The sequence below is a fragment of the Prenolepis imparis genome, unplaced genomic scaffold (genome assembly GCF_030444845.1).
Source record: "Prenolepis imparis isolate NDT839.2.m4 unplaced genomic scaffold, iyPreImpa1.0 SCAF_12, whole genome shotgun sequence".
Lineage (NCBI taxonomy): Eukaryota > Metazoa > Arthropoda > Insecta > Hymenoptera > Formicidae > Prenolepis > Prenolepis imparis.
Genome location: NW_028141170.1, coordinates 11565397 through 11582562, shown reverse-complemented (window position 1 = coordinate 11582562; position 17166 = coordinate 11565397). Strand labels below are relative to the sequence as shown.

The 17166-nt window shown below is 31.1% G+C and overlaps 3 protein-coding genes across 3 annotated transcripts; 1 reads left to right on the top strand and 2 right to left on the bottom strand.

The window, feature by feature from the left end:
• Nucleotides 1–33: 33 nt before the first annotated feature.
• Nucleotides 34–2075, top strand: Mrgbp (MRG/MORF4L binding protein). Its single transcript, XM_083051787.1, has 4 exons — nucleotides 34–653; nucleotides 756–877; nucleotides 1268–1622; nucleotides 1711–2075. Exons 1-4 carry the CDS (start codon nucleotides 548–550, stop codon nucleotides 1863–1865), a joined length of 738 nt encoding a protein of 245 aa, XP_082907913.1. The 5' UTR covers nucleotides 34–547; the 3' UTR covers nucleotides 1866–2075.
• Nucleotides 2076–2400: 325 nt separating this feature from the next.
• On the bottom strand, nucleotides 2401–2953 carry LOC145943864 (small ribosomal subunit protein eS28). The gene has a single exon (XM_083051750.1). It carries the CDS (start codon nucleotides 2875–2877, stop codon nucleotides 2680–2682), a length of 198 nt encoding a protein of 65 aa, XP_082907876.1. The 5' UTR covers nucleotides 2878–2953; the 3' UTR covers nucleotides 2401–2679.
• Nucleotides 2954–10472: 7519 nt separating this feature from the next.
• Nucleotides 10473–14711, bottom strand: LOC145943812 (stromal membrane-associated protein 1). Its single transcript, XM_083051651.1, has 8 exons — nucleotides 14447–14711; nucleotides 13537–13670; nucleotides 12740–12907; nucleotides 12301–12502; nucleotides 11965–12228; nucleotides 11607–11872; nucleotides 10983–11126; nucleotides 10473–10900 (listed from the first exon to the last, which is right to left on the bottom strand). Exons 1-8 carry the CDS (start codon nucleotides 14562–14564, stop codon nucleotides 10781–10783), a joined length of 1416 nt encoding a protein of 471 aa, XP_082907777.1. The 5' UTR covers nucleotides 14565–14711; the 3' UTR covers nucleotides 10473–10780.
• Between the last annotated feature and the right edge of the window lie 2455 nt (nucleotides 14712–17166).

Below are 17166 nucleotides of genomic sequence, written 5' to 3'. Positions count from 1 at the left end.
ATATTTAATATTTATTCCCAATATTTTCCCTATTTTGCGCAGAACTTTACTTTCTATTACTATTTATAAAATTAAATTCGCCATCATTATTGAACTTATCAGTTCCTGCACTGCTTGTCCTTCCTCAAGATCCAGTGCAACGAGTACAGTGAACTGTTGCACTAAATTTCGTTGCACTGCAATAAAGAACGCTTTGGTGTCACTAGTGTACACTAGTGCAGAAAGTTCAGCAATAAAGAACAAACCTCTCTGGTCTCTAGTCTTCTTGACTGTGGTAAAAGTATAGGAATGCTTCGTCTATAATATATGTCATTGGCTGTGCTCCAGTCTATACGTATCATAAGCATAAGCATACAAATTGAGCTGATATTTTATTTCTAAAAAGGACAGAAATCTGAAAAGGGAAGAAGAAAAAAATACATAAGCAATTGCTCAACAATCAGTCGAGTAATTGCAATGGTAATCACGAATGATCGATATTTCGTTGTTTTATTGCTAAACAAGTTGTTTTATTCGAGTGTGTAGTATAGTTAGATTTGTGTATAAAATGGCTGTAAAAGAAAAACAAACGGATCCCTCATTCGAGGAGATAGAATGGAACGTGGAAAATGAGATTCAGCTTTTCTTCTCTATGAACGGACACAAACCAGCCGGTAAGATGCGAAAGCCGATGCAGTGATTTGGGGTTATGTTTACTATTATTATTTACTATCATATACGATTCTCAATTGCAATTTAATTGAATTGTTCTCAAGGTGTCAATAAATATTTTCACATGGTGTGCATATGGGAGAAATTTCGTGCTGCCATTCATAAGGATGTGTCATTAAAGATGATTTGGGATCATTTGGAATCTATGTACGACCTCATGGCTTTGGTAAGCATTAATGTATATATAAAAATAAAAAAATTTAAGTGAAAATGTTTAGAGCCTAGTTGTTTGTCAATTTAATTATGTTTTGTATTATTTTTTCTGATAATTAAATCTGAATCTATTGTAATACAAAAGTTTATCTAGTATCGAGAAAGAAGTACATCGTTGAAAAAATGACTGTGTTCAGAAGACATAACTGTTGTGCAATTGAGTGAGCGTTCTCTGCAATTGGTTTCTACACGAGGAATTAAAAGAAAGAACCAATTAGATTAAAAAATCACTAAGCGGTCACTGAGTGGTTTTTTCTCCTGAATGCAGCCATTGTTTGAAATTTTTTTACAATCATATAATTATACATATTTTTTCTATATATATATGTAAATTTTTTAATAGGATGATATGGAAGATTTACCTTTTCCTAGTCAAGAGACGGATTTTTCTTTACCGGAGACAGAATTTGTAGGAAAACCTCGAAAGAAGGAAGAATTAGAGATAAAACTGAAGGATCAAAGAGATAAATACAAAGAAATTAAGAAAGAAAAAGATATTAAGGAGAGCTTAAAAAAAGATGGTGTACTGCGTGATTTTAAAGGAAGCAAAGACATGGAGAAAAAGAAGGAAGAAATAAAGAAGTATGTGAAAGAAATGGAGATCAAGAAAGATAAATTTAGGGATGCGAAAGATACAAGGAAAGAACATAAATCTTCAAAAGGTCGTTCAAAGGGCAAAGACGATTCGGAAGAAAGTGGTAAATGATATTTTCATCTCAATTATTTAGTGATCTATCCTAATTAATGAATACCTCCCACAAATCGCCATTATATATTTTTTTTAAGCATCAAATGGAAAGAAGGAGCGCAAAGATTCCGAGTCTGGTCGTGAACTTTTAAAAAGAATCCCCAAGAGGCCAACTAGGCAAAGTGTGGACAGTTCTTCCAAAGCTTCTTCTAGTCCATGCGATACACCTCCACCTAAACGAAGAAGGATATAACAGTTATCGTAAATGTGGACATGTCACATTTATGTCTCGTGTTGAGCCCAAATTTTATAATTTATCATATGTGACTATTATACTATGTTATTGTATTCTAATATGGACATATATGTGTGTATATATAAGGAATCGTTTAAAATTTTTATAAGATTTTATAAATATATAGATACACTGTACTTTTCTCTTAAATAGATCATATTTTCTAAACATCTTTGTTTTTTAAATGTTTAATACTTAAATGAAGAAAACTTTGATTCAGAAAAGTAAAAAATTATTTAAATTTTATCCAATTTCACACATAATTTTCCTATTTCCCGATATATCAAATTTGCTGTAATTTTTTATAATTCTTATTGTTTTAGAAAATATACAACTTTTTTTATATTAAATGTAGAAACTAATCCATAGTTATAGCATTATTTTAAGAAGAAATAAAATAAAACACGACAAATTACATTTATTGATGATTCACTACTAGATCTTACAAATTATACATTGTGGCAAGGAAATGCAAAAACAACACCAAATAAGATTGTGGTTACCAGCCGAGATTTATTGAAAAAATCGTGGAATTCTCATGGTTAGGAATGTTTTTCAAGAGTAGAATATACGGTCTCGTTTGACGACAGGCAGTTTTCGTGAGACACGTGACAGAAGTACTTAGCATCATCTTCATCAGCATCATCATCGATGGCGATGGAGGATTCATGCATCGAGGAAAATCCTTCACATAGAAAAACCCATGAAGCTGCTGAAGTCCGGCAGGTGATGGCTGGCGACCGTTTTTTCAATAATATTGATTAAAGCTGCATTATCGAAGTCTTCTCGCCTCGCGTTCGGACTCGAGCAAGGTTAGGAGATCGCCTTCCCGTACCGGTCCCTTCACGTTCCTGATGATCTGCCGATTTTGCTCGCCCAGGAACTCCACTTTCACCTGGGTGCACTGCCCCTGCGAACCGGTGCGACCCAGGACTTTGATTACGCGTGCCAAAACGACTGGTTTATCCATATTTTATTTCTCACGTGGCTCGTGAATAAAGTGTCTAAACGCAAAAGGAAGAGATTGCGCGTAAATGATACGATGAGCGGCGCAGAGCTGCGGAAATTCCCCGTTTACTTCCGGTGAGTCACTACTGTCCAATAGGAAACTATAGTTATGTTTCGAAATTTATCTATACGGAAATCTATAATATACGTGACATGAACTATAGATTTTTTTTCTACGATTGATTTTATTTTTTTTTAAATTTATTTTTAGTAACTATAGATTTATTAGAAATATTTCATATTTTTTGTCAAAATGTGTCAGGATAAAGCATAAAATATCTCGTAAACCATTCATTTTTCGATCATTCAACTCTAAGGCCGGTATTCATAGTCCGATCTTATATTTAAGATCGTCTTAAGTCCGAGCTTGAGATGCTACGCAGCCATTTGATTGGTTGAATTGGGTCTTAAGTCAACCTTCGACCAGACTTAAGACGATCTTAAATATAAGATCGGACTATGAATACCGGCCTAACAATTTTTTACACTAAATATTACGAGGAATCGATTTACGTAAGAAAATTATATAGTGGTTTCGTTTAAAAAAGTAATGATGACCTCGAAATATCGAAAACACCTTCACCTAGAACAAGACTATGTTTACAACAGATGTCCCCCTCGAAATCCTACAATTTTTGTATAAAACATTTTTCGATGGAAGCTTTGGTTTAAGGGTCATTCCACAATAGGTTGCAAATGCCCTCGTTGCCAGTTGACAATTGCGGATTGACCAATCAGAGCAAAGCTACTTGTCAGCTGATTGGTCAATCCGCAATTGTCAACTGGCAACGAGAGCATTTGCAACCTATTGTGGAATGACCCTAAGGGTGCAGTCTAAAGGCCTGTGTCCACGATACTAGAAATCGGTCCGAGTCACGGAGGTAAGGGCTTGAGCAGAATAGCTGACTTATAAGATTTGAGACAAAAGACAGTATTGTGCGTTACATAAGACAAAGACTTAAGGGCATAAAACATTGTCTTGAAAAAAGAAACTAATATTATATTTTTAATCGTAATAAAAAGCATGGAAAATCATAGTCCTAGTTGTATAAAACCTACAAAAAATTTAATATAAAACTGCAAATAAAATAATGTGATTAAAGTACTGACACAGAAATTTGTTATGTGAGGTTCAAATATTTTCCACAAGAAAATGAAAATTTCAATTATTATATTTCTTGTACTTTTGTACATTTACTATATTTTAAAATGCAGCATTTTTAGCTTCTCAAAATAATGTAAAAAAATAATAATCATTCATTATTATTTTTTATTTAAAATAATTTATAAATAATAATTATTTTTAATTTCACTTTGCAAGTAGCATAACCTGTATTACAACCAGGTACTATACATTTGTAAGGCATATTTTTTTTCGCGTTATCAATGTTCAACTCACTCAGCGAATACTCGCTAATCATATATGATATATAACTAATCACTTATATATGATATAAAATATGTGATACAAAGAGACCGTGTGCTAAACAGCCACAAATATACGGCACTATGTTGTCTGACAAAACATGCCAACTGCGCTTGCGCGTCGGCCTATTATAGTCGCCATATTGGCGTCACTTCGCTCACACCGGTTTATATGAAAATAGTATAGGAGTGCCCAGACCTGTATACAAGACCGTGCCCTAAAGGAGGGAACATTAGGCTGCGAGGGTGAAGCACTGGTGGGGAGGGGGATTTGATCGTCGGCCTTGTTTTTATGGGCCACTCGTGCTGCTATCTATCAATATTTAGCTGTATTATTTGCGTAATGTTGATAATGCAGAGAAATTTATTATATAAGAACATACAATATAATAAAAGAAACAAATAAATATAAGAAACAAATATAAGAAATAATATGTACATATATAATTTACTGTCCTTTAAATAATATTAACTTATTGAAAAGATGCCTTTGACTAACACCGCCAGTATTTGTTTGCTTTGCAATATAAAAATAACGAATATTAATATATTTAATAATAATGCTTTTTGTTAATTGCGTTTTGTGACATGTTAAAAAACCTTGATCGTTACAATGATCTTTCAAATCTTCAAATATAATTTGTCTATGTAAATTTAAAAGCACACTTTGAGTTATATTATGCAAAGTATACTTTGAGTTAAGTATAACATTAGGTTTTTCTTTCATAATAAATTTTATAATAATAATTAGATACTTAAAAAGTCGCTAGTAAAATTTTAAAATAGGAACGAAGTAAAGTCGACCCAACTAGCCAAAATTATATTTATTTAAAAAACACACTGGGTATTCATAGTCCGTTCTTATATTTAAGATCGTCTTAAGATCTCGTTCAACCAATCAAGAGATGCTATGCGAGCATTTGATTGGTTAAACGAGGTCTTAAGACGATCTTAAATATAAGAACGGACTATGAATACCGGCCTTAAATCACCTATTGTGGACCCACTGTAAAGGCCTGTGTCCACGATACTAGAAATCGGTCCGAGTTCTCGATTCAAGTTCTCGAATAGAAGTAGTTGTACTTTGACGACTCTAGATGGCTTATAGTCAAATACGTAAAAAAATAAAGAAAAAATTATTAAAAGTTATGAAAATTACATTTCTATAGCTCCGTGAACTTGGCCCCCCAATTTTGACTTTTTGAGTTTTTTTTTTTTAAATCGTTTGTAAGTCGTTTGTAGGTGATTGTTAGATTAATTAAAACGTTTGTTAGATTAGCCTCGCGCTGCAAAATAAAAAATAAAATTGACCGTTAAGTTAGCCCCCGGTTTTTTATTTTGATCCTATTTAAGTTTTGCAGAGGCTCAATCGATGCGGAATCGTTTGTTGGTCACGAATATGCTAACTTTTTTTAATTATAAATAAAATAATTATTTCTTAAACTATGAGACTATATTCCTAAATACGACGGTAATAGTAGTAATTGTGGGATCCCAGGTTCAAAACTTGGGATGGCATAATTTTTTTTTGTTTTTTATTATTTTATATGTATATGTTATATGTATTATTTATTACGTAGACATAAATATTCGGCATATATTTATTGTTTTTTAGATACGCATATATCTTCTTATATATTTAAAATGTATAAAATAATCATAATATAAATAAAATATTTTTACAGAGAAATATTTTTAGAAATATTTTTACTTTTTAAAAATTTATACAATTTTTAAATTTTCTTAAATAATCTAATAATGTTAGAATACACACTTTTCATAACTTACGGAAAACATTCGGATTAAAAATTTAAAAAATGTATGAATTTTTAAAAAATTAAAATATTTCTAAAAATATTTCTCTGTAAAAATATTTTATTTATATTATGATTATTTTATACATTTTAAATATATAAGAAGATATATGCGTATCTAAAAAACAATAAATATATGCCGAATATTTATGTCTACGTAATAAATAATACATATAACATATACATAAAAAATAATAAAAAACAAAAAAAAGTTATGTCATCCCAAGTTTTGAACCTTGGATCGATCCCCACAGTTACTACTCTCGTGTTCTCCCGCTGCGCCAGCGGTACTAATCAAAACTGTGTCTTTCTTTAGGCCTTATAACAAACATGAAAATTTCTCTAAATATCCAATATAAAAAAAAAAAAATATTACTTACAAGGCGCATTGGACGAAAAGCTCGAACACGGATCAACTTAAATTCAATACCGATTCACTATAAAAGAGGAGATCAAAATCGGTAAAGAGTCAACCGCGATCTCTCCTTGAAAGTATTGTTAAAAAGTTACAGAATAGGGGTGCATGGGCGAAGTCTTTTGGTAAAGTTAACGGAGTTTAGCACGGACTCGAACCAGGGGCAAAGTCTTTTGGTAAAGTTAACGGAGTTTAGCACGGACTCGAACCAGGGGCAAAGTGTGTCGGTAAGGGGCAAAGTCTGTCGCACGGAAATGCCGGTCTTACCTTTTTCAGACCTTTGGCTATCTGTCTATTAATCTGTGCCGATATACACTGCCAGTACTGAAAAGCTATAGTTTACGTTACGTATATTATATATTTTCAGTACTGGCAGTAATATCGGAACATGGGGTATATTTAATATGTCTATGGTGCCATCTTGGCGCGGTCTCTCCATACTCCATATCGCATTCGATCGCGCCCGGTGTTGGGTTTGTTTTTAATTGAAACTCGTACGGCTGAGAACTGAGAACGCGCGCGCATCGTAACGGCAGAGAAAGATAATCGTGTCGTCGTTAAAAAATATTGCATGACAAATTGAACTACGAGATAACCTGAGGTATATTAATCGAATTCACGAGTAGAATATAAAGATGTATACATATAATGTATACATATAATGATACGTTTTATTCAATACATTGAATCAGCATGCTTTAGCGGAGCTTTTTTTCTATTGTCCTTCTAGTGTCCTAGTATATTCAATATTGTAAACACCGAAGGTGTTCTGAACGACCGAAATAAGAGACAACGAGCTCTGAAGTCTTAAGAGGAAAGGGAACACAGACCTGAAAGCGCGAGCTGTGAATTTTGCAGATGATTTTACTCCAAAAAGTAAGAAGAGGTACTTAAAGTTGAGAAACAAGATGGATGGGTTTTTGCTTGAAAGTAAATTATATTCAGATATATTCAGCGAAGATCAGAAAGTGGAAATAAGGAAAGAAACTGTCAATCTTAATGTGGAAAACGTTGGTGATAATGATGTGACAAAAAATATCTCCAAACAAACAAAGTCAGAAGATATTTATTATCGGCCCAGAGTGTTTAATTTTAAGCGAGCTACAAATGAACGACACGTTATTCGAAGCAGTTTCCCATGCTATAAAGGATATAGATATATCAGTTTTTCTAGAGAAAGATACATTGTTTAAAGAATTTAATCTTTCTTCAAATAATCTTAAATCGCATTCATTGTCGCAAAGAGTTGGAAAGTCACCAACAATATTATCATGTTTAAATAGGAGATCACAATTTGTAACAGATGATCACAAGAGAAAAATTTCACAAAACGATTATAGTGTTGCTTTTCTAGATACAAAAAATAGAAAATAATAAACTTTCGGGTTTATTTTCTATTTTAACTAATTTTTTATAATTCGATAATAATGTTATTGATTAATATAGAATATATAAAATTTTCCAAATTATCAAGGAATTTGTAGTTTTCTGGTTTATTTTCTATTTTAACTAATTTTTTATAATTCGATAATGTTATTGATTAATCAATACAATTACAATTTAAAAAAAATTTCCTATTAGCAAATTGAACGTACCTTCTTTCTTCCGATAATCTACAGGATGCACTTTTATACAACCTTTTTTATTGACTGTCCTTTGCGAAGGAACATAAAACAAACACAATTATTTTATTAACATTATTATCGAACTATAAAAAATTAGTTAAAATAGGAAATAATCCAGAAGACGATAAATTCCTTGATAATTTGGAAAGCTTTGTATATTCTAATTGTAAAAATAATACAGAATTATTAGTAACCGGTCTCAACAATCATCAATGCTGAAAAGTTGCCATCTGATATAAGTAGATTGGAAGATGATGCTTCCAATCTACTCCCATCTATATCAGATGGCAACTTTTCAGCATTACTAATCTCTTTTTTGGATGATTTTCCGCGTTCTTCTTCGCTCTTATCTGTATTTATAACTTCAGATTTTTCGACTTTATCAGACGATTTCGATGATATTTTCTGAGGATTTTGCAATTGATTTGATAGATTGTTGAGATCAGTTACTAATAATTCTGTATTATTTTTACAATTAGAATATATAAAATCTTCCAAATTATCTCAAGGAATTTGTAGTCTCCTGGTTTATTTTCTATTTTAACTAATTTTCTATATGTCGATAATAATGTTAATAAAATAATTGTGTTTGTTTTATGTTCCTTCGCAAAGGATATTCAATAAAAATAATTCAATAAAAATAATAAGGTCGTATAAAAGTGCATCCTGTAGATTATCGGAGGAAAGGAGGTATGTTTAATTTGCTAATAGGAATTTTTGGGAATTCTAAACAGCACGGTCCCGATGATGAAGGAAAATAAATACTCTTAGAATGTGATCCAACGTGAAACGGATTGCACTACTGTGATATTAATCATTTTAGTAATAGAAATTATGGTAATAGAGATACAGTTTCTTTTTTTTCATACATATATATATATATATAATATTTTATATTTGATTTGAGATATTTGTACGTTTTATAAAAATTTTTAATAAAAGACATGCGATTATAGTATTACGAAAATAGCAATCGATTTAAATAATTGTAATGCGGATTTACATTAATTTTTTTCGCATCTCTAATGCTATAAGATGCGTTGCGAAAAATGTCTCAAGACTCGAAAATTTACTTGAATATTTTGCCGTCCCATTTTCGTTCGCAGGTATATATGTATCTACAATGTCTAAGAATTTTTAACCCAAAAGTTAAAATGGGACATCCTGTATATTGTATATGTATAATATACATATATCATATTATATATTTTTATATATCATTATTTATATTATATTTTTATATATTAATATTAATTTATATTAATATAAAGTTATTATGAAATTTTTATTTCTTATACCTCATACTTAAGAAAGAATTCAATGTGATGTATAATCAGACTTAATTTAATTTGTATTTTTATTTCTCTTTTTTTTACATCCCCAAATAAAAAAATTTGCACATTTTGTAACATTCTTAAAAACCACATTTAAATTTTCTTATAGAATTTTAGATTGTAACTAAAAATATACAATAATTGCATTGTGTTAGAAATTTGGAAAAATTATTAAATTTTTCGAACTTTAATAATTTTTAGATAATTTATTAAAATCATTTTTGGATTTTTAAATTTCATGATTTTAATATTTTTTTTAGTTAGAAATTAATCAAAACATCTCAGAATTATTATTAATGCATATAATCTATGTGAATTTTTTTATAATTCACAAATATAGTAGTAATTAATTACCATCAAGAAAGAATTGTTTCAATCGTTGTCACAATAATAATATTCTATGCTTTATTCAACTAAAATACATGTGTGATATCATGTATTTATATTTTATCTTGCATTTATATATATTCATCAATAATACAGAATAAATGTGGACACATATTGCACACGTGTCGATTATAGTACCTTAAAAATACATTGAAGATTCGAGTCTTTTTACATCTCTGATAAAACTTGGGTATGCATATATATATATATACCTCTCTCTCTATTTGAATCAGAACTTGAGATTGATATAATTTTAACAAATTTAAATTGTTGATGCTATTCGATACGCGAATACACTTTATTTCTCCCTCTCAGTGTTTCTATTTTTGTGAATAAATTCACGAACACACTTTTGCATAGCACGAATAGCAACGAAAAATCCTAGCTAAAATTATATCATTTTCCATCACTGATTTGAATTAATACTAAGTTGTGATGAAAATGGACCCTGGCATATACTTTAATCAATTACAAAAAGCTCTTATTTTAGTAGCATAATTTGTACCATAAGGTACATATATTTAGTGTCGCTACTAACTAAATAACTCCTCTTACAATCAGTCAAAGATTTGTTTTATTCCAATCCTTTTCCTCCAACAATAACATTAAAAGCTAACATAGAGGCTTCCGAAGAAAAATATTTATCAACTCAAAGCACTATACACATTCACGAATTATGAAACAGTATTCGAGTAATTTTCTTTTTTTTTTTTTGTTCCCATTTCTGTGTTTTCATCGGTTCTATTACTATCTAAAGCAACATCCGACGAAAAGACATGGAAATGTTATGTTGGATAATAGACTGTCGACATTAGTATACAACACTGAATGAGAAACAAAGGTTCACAATATTTGCAATAATTTTTTACTGCCACAAATTAGTGGAAAGAGTCTGCCCGGATAACGCGGCGGCATTGGCAGGTTTGCCTGTCGTAGAGGAAAAATTCATATCACCCAGAGATACTTGCGACATTTGTTGCGGCAACTGAAATATCATTACGAATTATTAAAAAAATAATATATTGACATATTTGATTTAATACAGATATTTGTTAAAATTTACATACTTGAGCAGTGAATGCAGCAGTTTGTTGTTGCTGTGCTGTTAAATTGAAAAAAGGATTACTGCCAGGAGCTGGCTGAAGATTTTGCGTCAACATACCACTCCATCCATTATTACTAGTAATACTAGTTTGTCCTAATTGCATCATCTGCAAAATCAGAAAAAGTTGAAAATTTTCATTTCACGTAAAAAAAAAGACTGAATAATTACATATATTCGGAATAATAATACAGGGTGTCCCAGAATTAGTAGTACACCTGTTAATGGCAGCTTCCTGGGATCATTTGGAGACGATTTTTCCTCAGCGAGAATGTCGAAGGAGGCCATCATTTTTTGCATGTTCCCAATCTTTGCCATCATGTATCTTTGTAACTAAGCCTTAAATTAAAATTCTATTAAACTCTACTTGAAATTAATTGAAAAATGTGATTTTGTTAATATTTTATTTCCACAAAGCTTAGTTTGTGACAAACTCTTTATTTTCAATCGCTTATAACTCGAAAATTATTGGTACTTCGACATTTTTGAGGAAAAATCGTCTCCAAATGATCCCAAGAATCTGCCAATAACAGGTGTACTACTAATTCTGGGACACCTGTATATTAAACATGCGAAAAACTTTATTTACCATTTGAGGTGGCATTGTCATAGCAGCATTTGGTATACCATTTAATTGATTTATTTGCCCTATATGTAAGCCTAAAGGATTGGCTGCTACAGCACCTATCGAACTAGGATTTGTTATAATTTGATTTTGATTGACAAGTATCTGATTTGTGACCGGCATTTGTGTAGAAAGTTGGCCGATTTGACCTAAAGAACTTTGTTGTCCAAATGTATTCACGTTTGACATTTGCTGTTTATATGGTATAGAATGTTGAGAATACACTCCCCCTGAAATTTATATGTAAATAAAAATACAATGTGTATATAATTTTTAATATATTAATTTTTGAAATTTATCAATAATATTTTTTCGTCATTACCTGGAACACCATAAATTGATGATTGATGACTTGGTGTACCATATAATGCTAAAATACTGTCCTTTGTCATTTTGCTTTTTTCTTGAGATAATGGTGCCGATTGCTCAAAGAAACTTTCTTCTTCGGTTTTAGCAGCTATTGCTTTACTTCCGTTAGAAATGTCATTTCCAGTTGTGGCTGTCGAAGCAGGTGGTGCAGACAAAAATGAAGAAAACACGTCGTCTCCAGAACCATTTGCATTTATTTGGTTAGTTGCTGGTGCATCTGTTATGACATTGGTGTGAACAAGATATTTATATCCCATAAATTATATGCATATAATATGAAAAAACATACCAAGACCTAAGAGATCTAAAATTGCAGAACTTTCTTTTGTTCTACCAAGTTTAGGACTGATGGAACTGCGAGGTTTTGGCAATTGAGGCACTACTTCTGGTTTTTTTACAAGTGGGAGTACAGTTGTCGCAGCTTCGGAACTCTCCTTTTTTCGTCTGCGTTGTCTCTCAGCCTCTTCATCAAGTTCTTTGTCCCAATTGACCTACGGCAATTAATATTTCTTCTTATTTAAACTAACAAATACATAATATAATCTTGCAGAAATAAAATCAATATTGCACACAAATATTTATACAATATAATTTATGTACAGCAAATAAATAATGTCACAATTCACACAAAACATTACAAAGTTTTCTTTCTACATATACACTTTAATGTTTATATTTTAATCAAAATTATATGTAAATATTAAAGTAGATATTTATAACAATCATACCTTTGGTAAAGGAGGTGGCACCCATTCTCTGGCTATGTACTTTTTGTGTTCATATTTTGCCCGAATAAAACTTTCAAGACTACAATCGGTTTGTGGTCTTCGAAAACTATCTGGAAGATTTGCCTCATAGACTGCTCTGGCTCGAGAATTACCCATTTGCTGTAAGCTCTAGAAATTTAAAGAAAATGATATATTCTTAATTATATATTAGTTAAGAAAGTATACATATTCTTATTATATATTTTTATTATAATAAATTAAATATAACTTAAATGCTTAATGTATTAGTATATAATATAAAGTTTATACACAAAGATTGGCAAATAAAAATAGAATAAAACACTTAATAGCTTCAATATAATAAAATATTTCTCACTTATTTGTCTGTAGAAAATATACATATTGTCTATTTAAGAAAATATTTAAATCCCAAAGTATTTAAAGAATACCAATTAATATCTTGTGCATGTATATATTGTATATAGGTATATATATATAATTTTATAAATATTATAAATTATAAAGACAAAATTAAAATTCTTAAAATATAAATATTATTAAAAACTGAATTTTTCTGTAAAAGCAGTTGTAACTTTATAACATAATTTATAAAAAATTTATAAACTTATAAATTTTAGATATTTTTCAATACACTTTAATAAACAACTTTAATAAACAGTAAAAATATATCTTATAAAAATTTTATCTATTATTTTTAAAAAATTATGAAGTGTATATATAATACACATATTATACATATACATATACATATTATCTATAGAATATATACTACATACTACTACTTGTTCTGGTGTCCATGTGTCTAAATTAACAGACTTCACTTTGCTTATATGCACACCAAGATTTCTGTGTATACCAGCACATCGAATACACAAAAAAATTCCCAAGTTCCAGCTAGCCCATCTTGGTCCTGTGAAATATAATATATTCATCCAGAATATAAAAATATTATATTTCTTATCTAAATATGGAATTTACTTAAAGACTTGATGCGAAAGAAACGAAAAGATAAATAACTATATTTATTTATTAATAGCTACTAATAAAAGTGTTTTGTCAACAAATTGAGCTATTTGTACATATGTAACATATGGATAAATATGTATAACACATACACATATATACACACATGACTATTAATTATAAGCTTTGAATTATGATAATGCATATGTATACAGATTATAAAAATGGCTGTATATGTTTTTATCAAAATTCAATTATCTGTCAAGAGCAAGAGACAGAGAAGATAGAGGGAGGAGAGAGAAGGGGAGAGAGGAGAGAGGAGAGAGGAGAGAGGAGAGAGGAGGGAGGGAGGGAGGGAGGGAGGGAGGGAGAGAGAAAGAGAGAGAGAGAGACGCATGTGTTTGCCAATTTTTGAGCCAAAATTCGTAATAGAAAAAGTTTCGACGGTAAAGACGAGCTTAAAGACAGTACACTGGCAGCGTGTCTCATCAGGACGGAAATTAAAAATCCATAACGCCTTGACGTTTAGTAGCCTACGTCATTTCGCGATTCATATTGATAAATGTCGATTTTGAGAGACACACATACACGTACAAAAATTCGATAAAAATTACATACACAATACAAAACACTGAATATTTTCTGGAGAATAATGAATCTGAGTTCTGAGTAAGTATAAGAAGAAAGTATGTAGGAGTGACAATACACTCTTGTCAAACGAACCTTTGGCGTCGCAGTCGACACAGTACTTGTTATCCTCATCGCGGAGCATCTGCGTCAGCAGGTTTTGACATTTCTCCTGAATCTGCTTAGCGCGCTCTTTCTCGTGACGGGACGTCATTTTCGCTGAGAGCGTCTTCGCGAAATCACAGAAAACCACGCACGATCGCGACCCTCCAGTGTCGCCTCCCCACGATAACGCTCAAGTCGCTCAACAGACACAGACGCGCGACGCGACAATACTACCACGTAACGGATTTCGTAAAGATTCCATTAGCTTCGGCTGGCTTCGGCGCGGCGGTGTCGCTCGATCATCGAAGAGATAATACACTGAAGACGCGCAACTGTAGGTAAATAAAATTTGCCTAGATGGCGATTATGTCGTTTTTATGTGACGTCACGTTAAAATTTAGTAGAAAAAAAATTGAAAAAAGTAACCGTGTCATATATTGCATCTGTAAAAAGAAAAATTTAAAGCCTAGTCTACAATGGCAGTAAGCAGTATAGAGTAAGCAGTAAGCAGTAAGCAGTATGAAATGGGAATTGCCCATTTCGTTACTCCCGGTCTTTTCATCCACTAAAAACAGTATACTCTCTATTCCTACAGCCTTGTTATTGCCATTGTATACTGTTTTTAGTGGACGTAAAGACCGGGAGTAACGAAATGGGCAATTCCCATTTCATACTGCTTACTGCTTATACTGCTTACTCTATACTGCTTACTGCCATTGTAGACTGGGCTTAAAAGAGAAACACAAAAAGAAATCAATATTAAAAATCTTACTGTGTGTGGGTAAGTATTATTTAAATTATTGATTTACAAAAAAATTTTTTTTTTTTTATTTGGAACCATGCAGACAAAAGATGTTATAAATTTTTTGATGCTGAAAACAATATACCACAAAGGCGATTTTCACCAGCGTATCAGATTTCCGAAATAATAATAATTGCAATGAGGTTTAATGCAAAAAATGGCTTTTTTACGATATTTAAATTTTTCTTTGTTAAAAAAGGTCAATGTTTATTTTGAAATTCTAATCAGAAGTCATGAATGTATTTTGTTGTTTATCCTCTATAAAATACATTCTTTTAAATTTCAATCTTACTTTTTAACGTTAACCTTTTTTTATAAAAAATCTCAGAGAGATTTCTTAAAAATCTGTTTTATTTTGATACCAAAATTGATTCCTTTCATTATTTATTTATGCAGTATTGAGATATATAAAAGTAGATCATCGAGAAATGAATATTTTTTATTACGAGATATTTCATATATAGGTTTTATTATATAAAATTATGTAAAATTATATCAAATTAAAATCGTGTGTGTTGTAAAACTATTCATTTTTTGGGCATCCTATATCTTTATAATTTTTATGCCAAATATTGCAAGGAATTGATTTATATAAAAAAATTGATTTTATTTAAAAACACTATATAAATTGACCTAATGCGACCCAAGGTCCGTTTTATATACATATTTATATATGTATATAAAAAAATTGTAGTGGTACGTTATTGTGTATATGTGAAAAAATTGTAGTGGTTTTGTTTAAAAAAGTAATAATGACCTTATAATGACCTTAAAAAATTTGAAAAATGCCTCGCACCTAGAATATAAAAGACTACTATATGCTTACGACATCCTTCCCGAAATTCTTCATCGACTTTTGTACGAAACATGTTTCGATGGAAGACTTTTGGTTTTCGAAAAATAGCAATAAAATATATAGGACATCCTGTGTATAGAAGTCGGCTATATTGAACGTTAATTCGCTCAGGGTGAAAACCCATGCAGCGGAATAGCAGAACGCGGAACCAGCGGATCGCCAATCACGGAATTATTCCCATAGAGCTCGACGAAGGGTTCTATCGGAATAACTCGGTGATTGGCGATCCGCTGGTTCCGCGTTCTGCTATTCCGCTGCATGGGTTTTCACCCTAAGGGTGCAAACCCATGGAGCGGAACGGCGTACGCAGAAAATCGCGGAACGAGACCCAAGTAGCAAAGTGACGTCAGAAGACGACATTATGACGTCTATTTTTAGTCATTTTTGGTCCATGACGTCAGTGACTAATAATGGACGTTTATAAGACGTTATTTTTCAGATCAACTAAAGACGTTATTTTGAAAACGTCTTAAGACGTCTTAAATTCGTCCAAATTTAGTTCTTTCATTTATCGCTATGCAACGCGCGATGCACTATCTATCTCGTATTTAAGTTTTAGTCATGGAATTATATAAAGCTGGCAAACAACTGCTATTAAAATTAAAAGTATCATATAAGTACCAAGTACCTCTAACTATAAGTACACTTGGCAACAGAAGAATGCCTTTTTAACAAATAAATTTACGTATGCGCGTAAATTTATTTGTTAAGGCATTCTTCTGTTGTCAAATATACTTTAAACTTTTATATTCTAATTATCTAATTTATCGAATATGTAATATATTTATCGAATGATTTATTCTTACTGGGCTAAAACTGATGCCATGTATTAATTGTTAAAATATCGAAGTTTTGTCAATTTTAAGTATTATATTCGTCATATTATGTCGTCAATAAAAAGTCAGAAAATGACGTCTTGTGGATGTGACATATCGACGTCATTTTCGGGTCTTATAAGACCTAATTAAATACTCTACGTCTAAACGGTCTTTCTGTGACCAAAATTTACCGTCATTATGACGTCATTTTGCTACTTGGGATATGTGTGTTTAT

Bases quoted from the DNA above. Each gene is read 5' to 3' on its own strand.
- Mrgbp (XM_083051787.1), top strand. From the start codon at position 548: ATGGCTGTAAAAGAAAAACAAACGGATCCCTCATTCGAGGAGATAGAA. The intron at 654-755 runs GTAAGATGCGAA...ATTGTTCTCAAG, and splicing joins GAACGGACACAAACCAGCCG to GTGTCAATAAATATTTTCAC. The intron at 1,623-1,710 runs GTAAATGATATT...ATTTTTTTTAAG, and splicing joins AGACGATTCGGAAGAAAGTG to CATCAAATGGAAAGAAGGAG.
- LOC145943864 (XM_083051750.1), bottom strand. From the start codon at position 2,877: ATGGATAAACCAGTCGTTTTGGCACGCGTAATCAAAGTCCTGGGTCGC.
- LOC145943812 (XM_083051651.1), bottom strand. From the start codon at position 14,564: ATGACGTCCCGTCACGAGAAAGAGCGCGCTAAGCAGATTCAGGAGAAA. The intron at 12,229-12,300 runs GTATGTTTTTTC...ATGTCATAACAG, and splicing joins TTTAGATCTCTTAGGTCTTG to ATGCACCAGCAACTAACCAA. The intron at 11,127-11,606 runs GTAAATAAAGTT...CTGATTTTGCAG, and splicing joins TGACAATGCCACCTCAAATG to ATGATGCAATTAGGACAAAC.